Genomic DNA, 19,416 nt, shown 5'->3' on the forward strand with positions numbered 1-19,416 from the left:
AAAAAAAAAAAAAAAAAAAAAAAAAGAATATCCCCTTTCGTGACCACCACGTTCCTGGTTCTTAGCACAGTGCCTGGTGGTTGAGGCGAGTAGTGGTTCTGAGTTTGTGCTCTGCCTGGATTCAGGGTCCTGCTTCTGCCTCCCCCCGTGCTGTGGGGACAGATCCCTTAATCTGTCAGTAAATTGGGGATAATAATAGTGCCTACCTTAGAGAGTTGCCGTAAATATAACTCTTGCCTGAGAAAAGTTTAGCACTGTGCTGGGATTTGGTCTGTGCTGAAGAAAGGCAGTGCTGGTGGTATTGTAGCAGGGGTTTATTAAATATCGGTGGGTGAGTTAATGGTGGTATGAACCAGAGGTTATGGGAACCCGTCAGAGAGGAGCTGATGATGTCTTCCCAGAAGAGGTGACCTGCATCCTGAGTCTGCGAGGTTGGAAGAAAGCAGCACTGGCTTTATGGTTGGTGGTGCTGAATGCAAAATGAACACTTGGGGCCCCTTTTCAAAAATTATTCAAGATGGCGGCAGCAGAGCATGAAACCAAGTAATGGCCCCTTGTGAGTGCAGGGCCCTGTGCCTTTACCGGAATCACATGCCCATGAAGTGTTCCTGGTAAAGAGTTCTCCAAAGGTCACAGGCTGGGACGGCTAGAAGCATGTGGTACAGAGCTCCAGGTTCTGGCTCCGTCTTGTTCTTCCCAATTCCACCTTGTTTCCTGAGCCTCTCCTTCCTGGGAAAACAGAAGAAAAAACCATACTGGCCAGTGAAGACCTGAGACTCTTGGAAAGTTTATTCTGTGATCCAGGAATCTGTAATCAAGGCATGCTACAGGGAGAAGGTGGCATTGGAACTGTTGGAAAAACACTGTCCAGATTGGGAAGGAGGAGAGGAAAAAAAAGAAAGATTTACCTACTGTAAGCCAGCCAGGTGCTGGACAAGGTCTGGTCTGTAATTATTTTAAACAGTCTTATGGAGGTAGCTTTTACCTATGGGGAACTGAGGCTCATAGAGGTTAAGTATTATGTCTGAGATGATGTAGCTAGTTAAGGGGTAGAGCTTGATGTGATCCCCGGCTTGTCTGAATGTAAAACCTTAGCCTATAAGTCTAGGCTCCACTCTGTGCCTGGAGCGGAGGCTCACACTTTCCCATAGACTATCTCAATGATTGCCATGGCGTTCAGCCTTAATCCATATGCTACAGAAGGTCTTCTAGATTTAGGTCCATTTTAAAACACTTTTTTAAAAATTGAAGTGTAGTTGATTTACAATGTTGTGTTAGTTCCTTGTGTATAGCAAAATGATTCAGTTATACATATATATGCATTTTTTTCATATTCTTTTCCATTATGGTTTATTACAGGATATTGAATATAGTTCCTTTTTCTGTACAGTAGGACAAAACACATTTCTGAGTCCAAAGAAATCAATCCAGCCCCCTCATTCTGAGATGAACAAACTGTTGAAAGCCAAGTAGGAGTGATGCTTTTAGATAAATAAGCGTCCCCCTCTCCTCCTACTTGGAATCCACATTTAAACCTGATCAGAGACTTGAGAGGTTCTTATTGGACTTTTATGCGTTCTATGACTTTAATTGTAGAGCTGTCTTTCCAAATTAATAGCATTCAGTGGCACTGCAAACACCAAAGCTGAAGAAGAGAGGGTCTTGAAGTAGTAACAGACCCAGCAAAACTTTGTTACTTGAAAGATTTGGGTTGGGTCAGGAAAGAGTGATTAGTCAAGGAATTATTTTTCTTTATCTTTGTCCTTACCAAACCAAAACTTTAATTCTGGAGGGGGAATCTTCCTTGCTTATCACAGGTAGTAAGGGCAGTTGGATTTGCATTTTTACCAGATGAATTCCAGGGGTCTTCATACCAGGAATGTTTTCTCAGGCTAACTTGTGATCAAGGGCTAAATGAAGCAAGTGGATAATTAGCCTTGAAGGAAAGTGCAAACAGAAGCATAATTAACACAATTGCTGATGCTTCTTTCCTGCTGGGGACATCTGGGTACATGGTGAACCGTAAGTCGCAAGCCAAAGGTCTGTGCAAAATGGAGAGAATCCCTCTTATTTTCAGCTTTTTAGTACATATGTGGTGTAAAAACGGAACGGATATCTTTCCTCTTCTCCAGTTCTTTGCAGATTGTTCCTCCCTTTCCCAGTTACAGAATATCCTCAAGGATCTCACTTCCATTTGAGAGTGATATCTGTTTTTCAATTTAGTTCAAAATCCACTTTGCACCATTATTTAGGATTGCAATTAATGTGACTAAAATTTGAGGTCTAAGGACACACATGGGTTTCTTTTAGGGCGTTGTATTCCATTGGAGTTCATCAGGAGAAGGTAGGATAGTGCAGGGAATGTGTTCATTAATGGGGAGTTGTTTAGCTAATGATTAGCTAAACGAAAACGCCGTATACTTAAACACAAGCACCATTTGTTTCCAAAGTCTGAACTCTGTTCAGACTTAGGATAACACTAAAACTGCTTTATACTTTTTTAAAAGAAGAGGGTTACAGTGATGGTCTTTTAAAAATTTTTTATTTTATTGAAGTATAGTTGATTTACAATGTTGTGTTAGTTTCTTGTGTACAGCAAAGTGATTCAGTTGCGTGTATATATATACTCTTTTTCATGTTCTTCTCCACTATGGTTTATTACAGGGTATTGAATCTAGTTCCCTGTGCTATACAACAGGACCTTGTTGCTTATCCATTCTACGTATAATAGTTTGCATCTGCTCAGTGATGGTCTTTTTGATATTACTGCCGCAGAAGTACTGCAAAGGTCTTTACTGAGGATCTCAAATACAGCTCAGTAAGCAAAGCATTCCCCTTCCCGGGCTTTCCTCATTAAGATTCAGAGCGTTAGCTTTTACAAGTCTTAAAATAGGTCTTGCCAAACACTTTCCCATAATTCTCTGACAGATGTGAAGTTTGTTATTTCAGACCCATAAGGTTCCTTTTATTCTTTCAAACTACTCAGTTTGACTTTATTACAAATCACTGGTGAACTGATCTATTGTTTAATTAAAAAAAACAAAAACCAAAAAACAACAACCCTGAGAAAAAAAATCTCACATGCAAATTGCACTGTTATCTTTCCCAAAAGGTATTTCCCCCCTACCGCGGGTGTTGGCCTATTTCATCATTTTTGGGCACCAGAAGCAGGGAAGGGCCATTTATGTATTTATTTTAAAAGCCTCTGTTGGGTATACACTTGTTAAATTTAAACTTCGGCCTTTCTTTTTAAAGTTCCCGCTAATTTAAACAAAAGCCCCAGGAAGTGGCCCGTGGAATTTATACTAATACTCTTCCACCCTTTGCCTGTTTTCAAATAACAGTCTTTTCTTAGGCTTTGGGGAATGCAGACAACCTGATCGGAATATGAAAATTTCAACTTTAAACCTATGAACTCTGCCGGGTCTGCGAAGGCGTGTTCGTGTCAAGCCCAGGAAATGTACACATGCTGTAGAATTTACAGCTCATCACTGTCACAGTCAGATTAGAGTTCGAGTTAAAGCGTTATACATTAACCAGGGTTAGTGCATGGAGCTTGCTGCTAAAGACCTGCAAAGGCAATCAGTGTCCTGCAGGCACAATGAAAAATAGAAGTGTAGCTGGAGGTGTTCGGAGGTCAAAAAATTGGCGCACGCGTACTAGTGCTCCGGAATTTACTTCCTTTTTTCTTTTTGGGCTGTTCTGCAGTGTGACTGAATTGTCATTTGCTTGTTTCGACTCAAGGGAAACATCTGGTTTCTCTCTGCAGTATAGACAAACTGCCCTTATTCTGAAGCTCTCATCCATGAAAAGCATGGTTTGGGCTCAATGGGTTTGCTTATGAAAGGCTCCGGGGTCCATCTCTGCAGAAATAAACAGCTCTAGTAATTGGAAGTTTGTTCCCCGTTATAAACTCTAGCTCAGAGGTGACCTGGGTGAAGTGGCAGAAGCTGAACAGGATGCATTTATTTTATAGAAGGCATTTTATGATTTGGGATGTGTCTGGCAGAGAATCTGCCACTTAACCTTTGAAAAATCTCTTACCCAACTTCTGTAGAGTTTCTGCAAAGATACGTAAGAATCCCAGAGCCTAGAGGTTGGAGATTGGGTGTGACAGGGTCCAAAAGAAAAAAGAGGTCTGGGGGGCAAAGTGAGGAGTTCTGTGGCTTCAGATCTTAGACCACGGCCGGATCTTCCAGTGCACTTTATAAAGAAGAATGGGTGTTACTACTCCTGTTCAGGACCAGCTGTGTAATTTGTGGGACTCAGTGCAAAATGAAAATACGGGGTCGCTTGTTTAAAAGTTATTAAGAATTTGAAGATGAAAACAGTAGGTCATTCACCCAAGGGTGAGGGGATCTATGTGAATACACAGGTCACATGCCCATGGGTTTGGACTCTGCTTCTAGAAGTTTTAGGAATCTCTAGGTTGGATGACACACACACACACAAAAAGTAGGGGTGCTTGGGAAGTATGTCTGCTAACTTCTCAGTGGGGTGTTGGGAGAGAATTTTGTTCTAATCAGATAATGGACTGCAGGGAGAGCTCCTCTCGCTTGAGGTAGGTAATAATCACTGTCAGCGTGTTATTTTTCATGTATCGTATTCTTTTGCTAGGAAGACGGGAGCTCTGCCACCGTGCGAATGTTTCTTGTTCTTTTTTTTTTGCAAGAATACTGGTGGAAGACTCAGAACAGTGGTTCACGTAAGGTTAGAAATGATGTGTTTTGGGCCCTTTCCACAATTTTCAGAGTCTTGTCGTTCTGGAAGTCAGTCCCAGACACTGAGTGCTCGGCTCTTCTGAGTCTGGTCCTCTTTCTCTCCTGCCCCAGTGGTGCCTTCCCTACCTCCTCGTGGGCTTCTCAGGGAGGGGCGTTTCATTTGGATGTCGGCAGCCAAAACCCCAGTAAATGTTGGAATCGAAATACTGGTCTCTGCTTCCCCTTCTCTTTCCCTCCTGCCACTTTTTCTCTTTTCATTCTTATGGTTTTAATTTGTCTTTTCTTGTTCAGAACGCACAGGTACACAGACACATGCTAAATGTGTGTTCTGCGTGCAGGCCTGAGCTACACATTTTTGGTCACCCAGTAACGGTAGTGCGGCCCGAAAAGTCCAAATGTGTGGTCAGGACCGTGTGTTGGCGCGATAAGAGCGGGTGAATCTGAGGGTCTCCCTGTGTGGAACCTGCAAAGCTGAGGCTCATCACCTCCAAATACCATAAAATGCTAATGAGGGAGCCGGGGCTGAGAAACCCCAGTGACCTCAGGGTGGTGTGGCCCCCGCTGCCCTCCTCCTGAGCTGGAGCCAGTTACAGTAGGAGGGTTTGTCGGAGGGATCGGCCTGCTGGGTTTAGTCAGAAACTGCTCTGCAAACACAGCGGATTAAAGGGTTTTTGTTGAGGTAGAACAGATGGACAGAGAGGCAGAGTTCAAATTAACCGATCGTAAATCCGGACCCGCCGTGGAAGGGACAAATCTGGGCCTGGTCACGTAAAAGTGTGAGCTAATTTAATTTATTATATCTTTTTCTTATTGGAAGAGCACCTCATGTTTATTATAAAAAAATTGTCGTGAAGAATTTAGAAAGTATTTTTGCCAAAGAAAGGGGTAAATCTCCTCTGTCCCTAGAAGGAATCACCCTTAACCCTTTTAGTATCATCCTCCTGATTTTGTCCTTTGTCTCGCTAACACACACATATATCCATATGCAGTTATTATTTAATAAGCGTTATAACAGTGCTCTTCTTAGGGTTAGATACTAAGAGCAAACTTGTGAGTAGGTCTTGAAGATCAGAACACAGGCTCAGGGATGGTTTGGGTCAGGCCACCAGCATAAATTTCAGTAATAAAACCAAAGACAATGTGTAAATTTATGTTCGGGAAAGTTGGGGCGAGCTCAGGAGACGGAAAAGCTCACTGGCTCGGGGTGGGGGGCGTGATGAATTTACAGTCTTCCCTCGAGGAAGGCTTTGATAAGCTGTCCAGAGAGAGCAGTGTATCTGTATGCATTTTTCCTGTTGCCCCCTCATCGGGCAAGAAGAATTGTTGAGGTCGGAAGAGAATTCTGCGCGTGGAGGCCGCTCTTCATTCAGCCATTTCTGATGAGCTGACTCCTAGGTTTCGCCAATGTTCTCCATTCCCTCTGCTGATACATCGACACAGCGAACGCTTGAGGCTAGTGGGTCCCGAGGATGCCCAGGCTCAGGCCATTGGGTTGAATTCGCGCTTTTTGAAAGTAGGGCCCTATCAGATGCTCCCTTCCTAGGCGGAGAGAGTCTAGCCGTCCTCAGAGCCATCTGCCACGTGTTTTCTGGAAGTCGTTCGTTTTCAAGAGCTGCCCTTTTAGCACCAGGTCTTCTCACTGTTACCATGACAAAATTTAATTAAGTACAAACATTAGTTAAAAATCAAACCCTGTGGAACCTCTTAGAAAGAGTTGTTTCAGTTGAAGTCATTGGAATGCTTTGAAACGTCTCATTTAGTGGTGAATTACTAAAAAGACCCATGGCGTTAAATGATGTGAAAAGTGTATGATAAAATAACCTGCGTTGTGCACTAGTTCCTAGTGGGTGAGTGTTGGGTGTTTGTTGAGGGAGTGAGTCCACGGTGGGGGACAGCAGATTCAGAACTCCCAGGTCACCCTTGCTCTGGGGCATATACTTTATCGAGGACTGAGAATCATTATTATTTTCTTCTCTCTCGGCTGAACATTTGTAAGTTAAATGGGCTTATTAAGAGACGCCAAAAACATGAAGATTTTTATGGTGTTGCTCCCTTGTGTGGGAATTTGATCCGTCACCAGAATGAAGACCCATGTCCTCCACAGGCTTATTTATGGGGCGCTGGACCACCTGGGGGGCCCTTCACCTCTTTCTGTTCCGTGTGATGCTTTCTGCCTCGCTAAAGGAGTTCCAGCCTGTGGCCACACAGATGTGTGTGCTACACATGTACGTCACTGTCTCCCATCTCATGCCTTCCTTCTTCCTGATGCTGGTAACCAGTATCGTTCATCTGGTTGATTCTGACCTCAGCTCTCCCGTAAGGCATTTGTTGATACCTCCCCATACGCCAGCCCGTTCATTCATTATTTGTCTCTTGCCTCCTTCCTGCCACTGGAGTGCGAGTCCCATGCGTCCCACCCTTAGAACACCTGGCCTCCGGCAGGCATTCAGTTAAGGGGGCTTGAATGCGGAGTGAACAGTCACGAGCCTCCTGGGTGCCAGGCGCCGTTCTTGGTCCTCGTTCAGTGGGGGAGGTCTGCTTTTCTGCTCCCTTTGCACACTGGACTTACTCCCATCCTTTCACACACTATTTTGTACTAACAGCGTTTGTCTTGCTGTCTTTCTCACCAGCTCATGGGTTTGCAGACTACAGCCAGTGGGCCAAATTCAGCCCACCATCTTGGCTTGGGAGCCAAGAACATTTTTTACATTTTAAGATATAAATATACAAAGACTGTTTGCCTTTGGGGAGAAGAGTTGTTGGGAGAGTTGAGATTGTCCATTGGCTGCAAAACCTAAATTGTCTACCCTCCTGCTCTTTATAGGACACGTTTGTCGACGCCTGCATGAGACTGTGAACTTTTTTTTAGGACAAGGGGACTGTCTTTGATCTTCGAATTCCTAGAACATGGAACTTCAGTAAATGTTTTTTGAGTTGAACCGAAGTCCCTCTTTTTTATTCCATCCTCTGGAGTCAGATGAGGGTTTGAATCTTGGTGCTGACCTGTTCTAACTGTGAGACTAGGGGAAGATGGGGCCTCTCTGAGCCTACTTTCCTTGTCTGAAAACTGGAGATAATATATTTTTCTGGTGGCCTTTGAGGAGCAAGTGAAGCCATCAGGATGTCAATATCTATACAGCACTTTAGCACAGTATTAGTGTTTAATGTGAGCTGTTATTGTTTATCCAGATAAACATCCAACCAAAGTTATGTGATCTGATCATAATCATATAAACTGCACTATAGAGCAATCACAGATTTAAAAAGAGTCAGTCAGTTTGGGTTATCCTTTTCTCTTTGTTGGTGTTGAGAATTAAGTGTTGACCTTCTGTCCATGGATCTGACTCTGAATTTTCTTCCCCATTTCTGTGTGTGTGTGTGTGTGTGTGTGGCTGAATCTTTTATGGTGCTGATTTAGAATAGCTTCTAAGTGCTGTTAGGACAGAAGATCTTACTTGAGTGAGTCATTCCAGTCCCCCGCAAGGGGATTCATTTTTGGAGCGGCCTCTGTGGTAGGTGAACCTTTTCTTGGAGAGACAGGAGATGCCGCTGCCGGGCTCAGGGGCATGTGCTTCTGAGTCCGCAGGCTAGCGGACACCCTGCAGAGGTAACGCAGACTTGGAAGGAATTCAGATGTGATGTGTCTGGGCCTGTTTCTTTGCAGGGACAGTGAAGGTGAAGAGCTCCAGCATCCAAGTCGGAGATCTTATCATTGTGGAAAAGGTGAGTGGGGTCTCGCAGCTCCTGATGGCTGCCGCGTGGGCGCGTGGAGAGGGATGTCATTGCCCCCACTTGACGAATCCCGATGCGACGTGCGATTCGTGTATCTGGTGGCCGAACTGGACGTTTGCTTTCTGGGATTCTACCCAGAAGCTTTGCCTGGGGAGAAACATCTCTTTCCCATGAGACACACACACACACACAGAATATTTTTTCATGGCTTCTGTGTGCTTCTTAGCCAGAAATCCAAGTTACAAACACAATTCCAAGGTTTGATTTCCTGTTTGATGTGCTTGTTGTTTTGGAGTCTTCTTTTAAACTCATCATAATAAAGTTTTTCCCAGAAGTCTGCTGGCTGCATAAGCACATAAAAATATTTGTCATTTACCTCTTGAACAATTTTGGCTCACATTTTTTGACTTAAATAACATTGTGCTTTTCTGTCATTTTATGGGGAGTAGGGGTTAAGTGAAACATGAGAACGGTAAAAAGGCCCCAAATGCATTTTTAAAGATAGCGCTGTCGATATGTTTGTTACTCCAGCACTCATACGTTTTCTTACTGTGTATGTTTGGGAGGTGTTGGGTTTTGGGAGTGGCCCTGGAGAGTCTTGGAATCATATTTGATTAGAAAAGGGTTGCATCTTAACTTGTTTCTGTAGGAAGCGAACTATGCTCTTTTAAAAGGATTAAATCCAAGAACTCACAGTTGATTTGGGGTAAAGTGAAGCTCTCCTGGGTGGCAGCTCAGAAGACCCACACAAACTTCTTTATGTGAGGACATACTTGCCTGTTCACAATTACATGAGGCCCGCTGTTGGCTTCCCTCTTTCTTTGAGAACGGCTTTTGTTGCCTTTTGCTACTTGACTTCCTTATTAAAATCCCACTCGAAGCCAAACATCAAGCCGGAAAATTGGTAGAAGCAGAAAGCGTGAGCCGAGTGTATGTATGTCTGTAGTTTCAGCAGACGGCCTGGAAGAAAGCCAGCTAGGGGAGCAGGCTTTGGGCTCCCGGGTCCTCTGGCTGCAATTTCAGGAGGTAATGGTTGGATTCGCCAGAAAACTGGAAGCTCTCTTTCCGAGATAAGATTTCAGTAGGAGATTAGTAACGGAAGGGCAGTGTGCGAGAGTTTTCAGATTCAAAACAAAATAACCCCCCAGATCTGCCTTTGACAAAGGCAGACACTTAAAAGAGGCTGTGGGTCTGGGTCGCTCCCCTCCCCACCGAGGGGGCGGGGGCTTGGGGATGGAAACCTCACACAGGGGCATTCACGGTAACAGTCTTTCTGTTCATAACGCAGAACCAGCGGGTCCCGGCTGACATGATCTTCCTGAGGACATCAGAAAAAAACGGTAAACATCTGGGATCAATTTTGAAAATAACCATTAACCTTTCAGTGGTAATTTGGCAAAATAATCATTTGAAAATGTAACAGAAGTAGACGATCATTTTGGAGCCATGGAGGCAAATCAAGAACGTTTCTTTTCATAGAGCAGTCTTTAAAAAAAAAAAAAAAAAAAAAGGTTTTTGGTGCGCGCTGGTCAACAGATTTCGATCATAGCAAAGATAGTCGGACCCGTGCTGAATCACAGCTGGGAAAGTCACACATGGTGGCTGTGCTTTTCCCCCCGGGCTGCATTAAGCTCAGCCGCAGGAGTTGGCAGGACTGGGAAGCGTGTCGAACAAACAGAAGCAAACAGAAACTCCTCTGAGAAGATACCGGGAGAGTGTCATGAGATGGGGCAGTAGAGAAGCTGGGGGGAGGGGTAGGGGTAGGTGGCCTCTTCCCGCCTTGGCTCACGAGTGGTGGGACCATACTCACCCCTGCCCATCGACTGATTTGTCGTTACAGCCTGTTTGCCTGAGTGAACCTCCCAAGTCTCTTGCAAGACCCTATTCGTCGCGCTTACAGTTGTCTCTTGGTGTCCGAGGGGGATCGGTTCCAGGACCCCCGCGGGTACTCAAATCCACGGATGCTCAAGTCCCTTATACAAAATTATGTAGGACACTCGGCCGTCTGCACCCGCAGGTCCTGCATCCGCAGGGCAGGCTCTGGGGACCCGGCTGCATTTCCCACTGTGGCCGCCCCCGCTGCCTCCTGCCCTCCCCGTCGGTGGGCTCAAATCTCCTTTCTTTTCATTTGTTGTTATTTAAGCTGTTTTGAGGAAACAAGGCTGTTTTTCTCTTGCCCATCAGGCATAATCAGAGATCTTCAAACGTTGGAAAAATCCGTATTTGTATCCCTTTGAGCTTGCTGCAACCTCTTTTATGATGAACTGGATAAAAGCACAGATGACATTTTATACTAATAATATGTTAAATCATCCAGAGAGGGGGTGGAAGGCACTCCATTAAAACAGTCTTCTTTTATTTATTTATTTATGTAATATTTTTGGCTGTGCTGCACGGCTTGTGGGATCTTAGTTCTCCAACCAGGGATTGAACCCGGGCCCTTGGCAGTGAGAGCATGGAGTCTTAACCACTGGACTGCCAGGGAAGGCCCTAAAACAGTCTTCTTTTAAACACTGCAGCTTTGTCCTCAAATTGGTTCTTGTGTCCTCGTCAGTGAAAATGGAGTGTTACGGATTGGGGGGTCCCAGATGTGTTCTTCCTTTCTTCACCGCCCCCCCCCCCAAAAAAAATTAGAAGGGATCTTCCTGAAAGTCTTCGGAAGTCTTAAGTGCGGTGTCAGGGAGTTCAGTACATTCTCTGTCTGATGAAATACAGAGCTGACTGATTGCTCAGACTTGTACAGATCAGATTGAAATATGTATCCACAAAATTTGCAGGTCGATAGTCACGGCAGACAGTTAACATGGTCCTGTGGTCCTTTCCCTCTTCTGAGCAGTTTGCATGGATCAGCTCTTTAGGCCTCGCAGCATGAGGTTGGCGCTGTAATATCCTCATTTGTGCACTGGAGGAAACTGAGGCTCAGAGCGGGGAAGTAACTCCCTCAGGGCACGGCTAGGGAGTCGTGGAGGCTGAACCTGAACCCAGGAGGTCTGGTTCCTGAGAAGGTGCTTGTAACCCCTGCCCCAAATGGACTCGAATGCTGGTTACTCGGTGCCAGCCGCCGTGCCGGGGGTACGATCACCCCACTGAATCCTTTACGGCAGGCTTGTGAGATCTGTGTTTCTCCCCGTTTTACAGACAGGACACGCTGAGGCTTAGCGAGGCCCAGAAACTAGCCCAGGCTCCCACTGTGGGTGGTGGAACAAGAATTTGAACCCAGATCTTTCTGACCCGGGAGCTTATGGAGGAAATGGGAAATCGGGTATTTATTTTCCCCTCTTGGTCGCTGGCCATTGATTGGCTGCTTTTACAAGTACTAGAGCCGGAGCTGCTCGGAGCCGCCACGGGAAGGGTTCTTGAATTGCAGATGGACGGACGGTGCCTCACTTCCCTCCACAGGGTCTTGCTTCCTGCGGACGGATCAGCTGGACGGGGAGACGGACTGGAAACTTCGGCTTCCCGTGGCCTGCACTCAGAGGCTGCCCACCGCTGCTGTGAGTAATCGTCCCTGCAGAAGCCCCACTGGCGACCGTGTCCCCTCAGGGCTCTCAAACTCGGGCCCCTCAGGGGCCAGACACGGGCCATCAGGTGTGAGGTGGGGCTCCTGGGGGCTGTGGGGTTCTCGAGAGCCTCGAGTGCTTGCTGGCTCCAGGCCGTGTGGCCTTGTGAACGCAGGCCTGGCCTGTAGGGATGGTGCTCTTTTGAGGGAGGCTCCAGCTCTAAGAAACCTTGACCAGATACCTGGCATAAAAGTAAAACCCAACGCAGAGCACGTTATTTCTCTGCTCAGAATCTCCAGAGGCATCTCAGCTTCCTGAGACTCGATCCTGCGGTCCTCGTCTCTCTGCTGAGGGCCTGACCTCAGCTTCTGGCTCTCTCCCCTCTGCCCGCCAGCTCCTGCCATATAGGCCTCTCCGTCAGGCATGCTTCTGCCCCCCGACATTTGCCCTTGCAGTTTCTCCACCAGGAACAATCAGACTCACTCTTGGTTTTTGTGTACAAGTCCCCTTACTGGAGCGGTGTTTCCTGACCACCCTCTCCTTGCTTCCCCACTCCACCCGCCTCAAGGCAGAGTCTTCGAGAGCAGGTTTCTGTCGGTGTGTTCACTGCTGTGCGCCCAGTGCATGGAACAGCATGTCGAACGGTGCCTGGAACAGCATGCGGGCCCTGTCTGAGGGGATGGCCCCAGCAGTTGGAACCAACAGGCCCTCCGAGCTCCCCGGGGCCTCACACTTGCCCACCAGCTCCCGGTCACTCATGCCTTAAACTGTAGAGTGAGGTGTGGGGGAGCCAAAGAAGAAGTTTAAACGCAAGCCACCTGGGCTGGATGAGGCCTGGGGAGTAGGTTACAAAATGTAATTTAAACGCCCAGAGACTGACATGCCCTGTGGGTGGTCTGAAAGGATTAAGCAGAGCGCAGAAGCTTTTCCTGGGCTTGTGGCCACATTGATTAATGCCAGTTCTTACTGCGTCCTGTGAGGAAGGGAGAGGGCAGGAGACAGTTCTGTGTCTCAGTGGAGTGAATGTAACAGTAAACGTGCCCGCGGAACTGATGATTTTTCATGGCCAGTAAGACGGGAAATAGCACCATCCTGATTACTATTTGTTTAGACCAGGAATTCTAGTGAGTTTTCAGCTGTGGCCAGGAGCCCTGGGGAATCCTTGAGATGGGGCTAACCAGCGAGGGTCAGTCCCATGATTTGAGGAACTCTGTTCAGGAGGCCGTCCGGAAGAGCCTAGAATCGTGAAGGTGCCCGCCGGTCCCACGGCTCTGAGTTCCTTTCTCGAGGCGCACTTTGGAAACTTCACCCAGTTTCATAAACATTCGTCTTCTCCAGGCCTGGGCTGGCGTCCAGAGAGAGAGAAGGTACCGCTGTCTGTACCTTCAGCCTTAGTGGGCTGAAGGGGCCTAGTTGGGTAACAGCGTTTTGATAAAGTCATAGATGAAAAGAATTGTATGGAAGATTTACCTGACTAATACGCGAGTATATTCTATTTAGAAAGAAACTCATATTGGAGGAACAAGTGAAAAGTGTTGCTCACAGCCTCCTCCCCAGATCTTACCTCCCTCTCCCAGGGGCTCTTGTGAAGTCAGTAGTGATTTTTCCAGGTCCTTTTTAGTGCAGTTTCTTACAAATATACAACTGCACACTTGCTGGTGGAGTGTGGTTTCTCATAAATAGGATTGTGCTGTAATTATGATTCTGAAACGTTTTTCTCTTCACTTTCTGTCTGTGGGCTTTTTAAATTTATCAGCACATAGATGCCGCATTGCCCACACGTCTGCATGCGGGCCTCCTGGATGGTTTGCAGGGAGCTCAGGGCCTGCTGAGGGCGTGGCCAGTAGCCTCCACTCCACTCCAGGCCCTTGGTGCTAAGGGGCATTGTGGCCTCAGTTTGCCTGACCACTGGATTTGGTTCCCCTCCTCGCCCCCGTCTTTTTTATTGTGGCAGAATATACATAAAATTGACCATCTTTTTTTTTGCTTTGCGGTACGCGGGCCTCTCCCGTTGCGGAGCACAGGCTCCGGGCACGCAGGCTCAGCGGCCGTGGCCCCAGCCGCTCCGCGGCACGTGGGATCTTCCAGGACCGGGGCACGAACCCGTGTCCCCCGCATCGGCAGGCGGACTCTCAGCCACTGCGCCACCAGGGAAGCCCCGTCTTATCATTTTTAAGCGGACACTGCAGTGGTGTTAAGGACATTCACACTGCTGTGCAGCCATCACCAACATCCATCTCCAGACTCCCCATCATGGAAACCTGCAGCTCTGGACCCACTAACTACTGCTTCCGGTTCCCCCTCTTCCCCCAGCCCCTGACAACCACCATTCTACTTCTTTCTCTATGAATATGACTACTGTAGGTGCCTCAGATAAGTGGAATCCTATGGTACTTGTCTTTTTGTGACTCTGGCTTATTTCACTTATCTTCACAATTCATCCATGCTGGAGCAAGTGTCAGAATTTCTTTCTTTTTATTTTTTTATTAAAAAAATTTTTTTTCACATCTTTATTGGAGTGTAATTGCTTTACAACAGTGTGTTAGTTTCTGCTTTATAACTAAGTCAGTCAGCTATACGTATATCCCCATATCCCCTCCCTCTTGCGTCTCCCTCCCACCCTCCCTAATGAGTGTTTTGATTGGTATGAACAACTCTTGTAAACCAGAGTGTTTCAGAGGGGGAGCTGCACTATCGCTTAGTTTTGGAAATGCTGGGTAAACACAGAGAAACACAGAATCGTCCCTTCAGGGTCTCAGTGTGTCTTGGGATATTGCAGGTAGTGACTCCTAAGCTTACTTGCTGGAAGGTTTCCCTCTTTTTTTTCCACCCGCCCCGTGGTTTTGAGAGCTGTTTGGAAGATACACTTGCTTTGGAGAAATAGTGGCTGCTTCCTGAAATCCCTTTAATCATACAGTGACTTCGTTTTACCTCCAAAATGTCGCCCCTGTTGAACAGGACCTTCTTCAGATTCGATCGTACGTGTATGCCGAGGAGCCAAACATCGACATTCACAACTTCGTGGGGACTTTCACCAGAGTAAGTAAGCCTTGTGTGACGTGGGATCCGGCCTGGCAGGGTGCATGTCTGCGGTGAGGACCTGCTGCGCAGTGCTGACGGGTGTTTGTCAGGGAGTGGCCTTGTGCCAGGTGGGGTGACGGTCCCTTCAGGAGGCCGCACCTGGAAAGCTGACGTATTGCTTCTCAGTAAAATCAACACCACTGGGATTTTCTTCCAGCCTCTGAACAGCTTGAATCACCTGACAGCTTGGAGCCAGTGTTACTGTAATGAACGTTAACTCTGGTGTCTGAAAGCAGTTACTCTTTCTGTCTCTTTCACGTGAGCCCCTGTCCTCTTTTATTCCTCCAAGTCCTATCTGCCAGGGTTATAATGTTTAAGCCACGTCGCAGCCTTTCAGAATAGAAATTAAATTTGGATTTGAATTATTTTAGGCCTGTGGGGTAATAGGTTTATAGAACCCAAAGTAAATTGTTCCTGATCTTGTTCTGGAAGCCCGAAGACTGACCAGCGAAGGACTGTTTCTGTTCGATTTGCCTCTACATTTTAGTTCTTACCTTGTGAAATGTTTCTTTAGTGCTAGAAGCCTGCATTTCTTAAATCGTGAACCATGGTTTTTCACTGGGGCGGAAACGCCAAGGATAAGAGTTTATGAGTTTGGCCCGCCTCTCCCAGCTTGGCTGTTGGCTTCCAGACAGGGGTCATCCTCTCCTCCCTTCTTGTGAAGAGCAGGCTGGAGACAGCCAGCGGGTCCTGCCCAGACCTTGGTGGGTCAGCGTGTGTCCACTTGTTCTTTTGCAGGAGGACAGCGACGCCCCCATCAGCGAGAGCCTGAGCATAGAGAACGCGCTCTGGGCGGGCACCGTCACCGCATCAGGTACGGTGCTCTTGTGGAGGAATGTGTTAACAATTTGAAAAGGAAAGAAAATCCTTTTTTGTAATGAGAATAATCATCTGTCAGTTGGGAAAATGAGCTGTCGGTCAAACGGTGTTTTCCACTTGCTCCTGCACTGCCGGGGAATTAAACGTCCATCTAATTGCCCCTCGGACGTTCGGAGACGTCTGGAGGAGAAGCCGCCCTGGCCTGTGGACTCGGCCACAGTGTCCGCTCTGGGAATAGCCCTTAATTGCCACTTGAGATTGACGTCCTAATCTGTACCAGAAATTGGGTCAGCCTGGGTGTTCGGGCTGGAAGTTGGGTCCGTGAGGGCTGCCCAGCCTGTCCTGCCCTGGTGCGCACACCAGGGCCACGGGCCTGAGGGAGCCTCAGTGTTTAAAACTCCAAGATGACACAAATTCCCGGGACCTCTGGACCCCAAAACAGAGTTTGCAAGATGACCTGTTGAGGTGCAGGAGGAAAAGATTTGAACACTGGTGTGAAGCTGAGTAGAAGGGGCCCCAGGGGCTGAGCACAGCCTGCAGCAGCTGGGGTGACAGCAGTGGGGCCGCCAGTCTGTCAGGCACTGGGCCGGGCCCTTCCTGTATGTTAGCGCGGTTCACTTCATCCTCCCGACAGTACCATGCGGGCAGGTGCTAGTATTGTCCCCGTTCTGCAGATGAGGAAACCGAGGCTCAGTGAGGTTAAGTAACTTGCCCAAGGTCACACAGCACATGAAAGGCAAAGTTGAGGCTTGAACCCAGGCACTTTGCCCCAGAAGCAGAACTCAGTGTGCAGCTGTTATTATTATATTACATATGTTATATAATAATATATGCTATTAATGACGTAATTCTACTACTGGCAGCTTTCTGTCTTTACCATGGGATGAATCCATTTTTTTCCCCCCTCTCTCTCCTGCCAACCCATTTTCCTCTGCTTGGTGCTGTTTTGTGGTCCTTTAGTACAACAGATGCTCAGTCAGGATGCTCTATGACAAGGAGGGGGAATGACCAGCACAGACTCCACACAGGCTGCCATCCACAGACTCACTTAAAGCCAGTGGACAGAGATGAACTCTCCCTTTTCGTTTTTTGCCATGTTGTTTTCCCACTTTCAGCCTGTATTTGCAGCACAATCTAGATTGTCTCTCAATTCCCCTGGTCACTAAAGATGTAAGAAATTGGTCCTTAATATTCTGCACTGCCCACTGCCCGGCCACACCAAGGCCATGGCCGTGGCCACCCAGGGCAGGCAGCAGCCCTTTCGCCTCTGCCTCTTCCTGGCCACTTGTCCACCCAAGTCTCTCTGAACTTGTTACTCTTCCTCACCAGCTTTTCTCCACTTTGAAGTCATTTGCTAACAAGTAATTAGTTATTCTTTTTAATCTTTAATAATTTGACTGAAAAAGAATTTGTTTCAATTTGCATTTCCTAGGTTATCTGGAAGGTTGGCCATCTTTGCATATATCTGTTTTGTTTCTTCTTTTGTCGGTTACTTTGTGTGTCCTTTAGTCATTTTTTTGTTATGCTTCTTACCTTTTTCTTAATCATTTGTAAGAGTTTCTCATTTCTGATGCCTAAACCTCATATCCTTTTTCCCCCATCCAATTTATTATCTGTTTTTTTTTTTCTTTTTCAAAATTTCTTCTTTTTTCAATTGAGGTAAGTTGATGTACAGTGTAAGTTTCAGGTGTACAACGTAGTGAGTCACAGTTTTTAAAGGTTATATTTCGTTTACAGTAATTATAAAATACTGGCTATATTCCTTGTTGTACAATATATCCATGTTGCTTATTTATTTTATACATGGTAGTTTGGTAGTTTGTACCTCTTAATCCCCTACCCCTGTCTTGCCCCTCTCCCTTCTCCCCACTGGTAACCACTGGTTCTCTATACCTGTGAGTCTGTTTCTTTTTTGTTATATTCCCTAGGTCGTTTTATTTTTTAGATTCCATAAGTATGTCATGTGGCTTTAAAAAAATTTTGTGGTGTATTTAATATGCAGGAGTTAGAAGTTACTATTTTCATTTGTCTCTAGTCTGTTAGGGGATAAAATGATGTTTTGTTATTGTTTTAATTTTTATTTCTTTGGGAGTATGGTTGAACATCTTTCCGCATGTAAGACCTTTCTTAATATTTTGGTCTATCTACTTTCCTTCTAGGTTCTTTTTTTATTGACTCGTAAGAATGCTTTATAGAAGAAAGGGTATCTAATTGTCATCTCTCATCAGTCACAAACATTTCCTCACAGTTGTTTGTCTTTTGTTTTTGTCTGTGATATGCTTTGTTTGGTTGGTTTTTCCAGATAGAATTTCTCAATGTTGATGTCGTCACCATCTTCACAGAAATGGGATTACTAAGTGAAAGGGTGTATACCTTGTACGTTTTGATTCGCAGGGCAGACTTTCCTCTTCTGATAATCTTATAAATGTACCTTATCCAGCACCATGTTCTGTTTGACTTTTAACATTTTTGCCCACCTATAGACGTTGAATAAATATCTAACATACTGATTTCCCTTTTAAAAATAATTTGTAAAGTTTAGCAACTTTCTTCATACTTACGGTTTGTTTGCATTTCTCCAAATATATGTACGAACTGCCAGTTTATGCCCTGTGCCCATTTTTTTTGTTGAGGGGTTCATTTGAAAAAATGATTTCTAAGCACTCTTTATAAGGACAATAAGGATATTGTCCTTCTGTTTGTTATCTTAATTACAATGACTATTTCCTAGTTGATCTCATTCGTATTTTGGCACAAAAGTTTAAAATTTTTATATAGGCAGACCTATTGATGTTTTTTCCTTGTGGTTTCTGGTTTTAGTGACATGCTGAGAAACATCTTCCCTGCTCTGACATTTTCGTAGTACACCAGTGTTTGCTTGTACACCAGTGTTTGCTTGGAGTGTTTATATGGTTTTATATTAAAACGTTTGCTCCATCTGGGATTCATCTTGGTTTAAGGAGTGAAGTTAGGACAACTAGGTAGCAAAGGGATCTTACCTCAGCTCAAACCCCAGCTCCGGACACTTGTGCCAGGTTGTGTTTGTGGCCCTGTGTAAAGAGACAGTGTGATGGGAAACAGATGTCACATGATAAAGCATGCACGTCGGGAGGGGGACATCCTGTGTCAACCGCCCATCTCTTCAGGTGGAGCTGAGAGAGGTGTTTAGGGAAATCAGAACAGACCGGGTTTGTTTTTTTAAATAATTAATTAATTAATGTTTGGCTGCATTGGGTCTTCGTTGCTGCGCGCGGGCTTTCTCTAGTTGCGGCGAGCGGGGGCTACTCTTTTGTTGCAGTGCATGGGCTCATTTCTTTGGCTTCTCTTGTTGCGGAGCACGGGCTCTAGGTGCGCGGGCTTCAATAGTTGTGGCACTCGGGCTCAGTAGTTGTGGTTCACGGGCTCTAGAGCGCAGGCTCAGTAGTTGTGGTGCACGGCCTTAGTTGCTCTGTGGCATGTGGGATCTTCCCGGACCAGGGCTCGAACCCGTGTCCCCTGCATTGGCAGGCGGATTCTTAACCCCTGCGCCACCAGGGAAGCCCCAGAGTGGGTTTAAGCCCTGT

General features: G+C 46.2%; 1 protein-coding gene across 1 annotated transcript in view; it reads left to right on the forward strand.

Annotated features, from left to right (window-relative positions):
- ATP9A (ATPase phospholipid transporting 9A (putative)) overlaps nt 1-19,416 on the forward strand; it is a 140,906-nt gene that overhangs the window by 40,528 nt on the left and 80,962 nt on the right. The window contains exons 5-9 of the mRNA XM_024128332.3: nt 8,386-8,444; nt 9,742-9,793; nt 11,853-11,947; nt 14,912-14,992; nt 15,773-15,848. Of these exons, the coding sequence (XP_023984100.1) occupies nt 8,386-8,444; nt 9,742-9,793; nt 11,853-11,947; nt 14,912-14,992; nt 15,773-15,848 (363 nt within the window). The remainder of the gene's footprint in view (nt 1-8,385; nt 8,445-9,741; nt 9,794-11,852; nt 11,948-14,911; nt 14,993-15,772; nt 15,849-19,416) is intronic.

This window comes from Physeter macrocephalus, chromosome 14 (genome assembly GCF_002837175.3).
Source record: "Physeter macrocephalus isolate SW-GA chromosome 14, ASM283717v5, whole genome shotgun sequence".
NCBI classification, from domain to species: Eukaryota; Metazoa; Chordata; class Mammalia; order Artiodactyla; family Physeteridae; genus Physeter; species Physeter macrocephalus.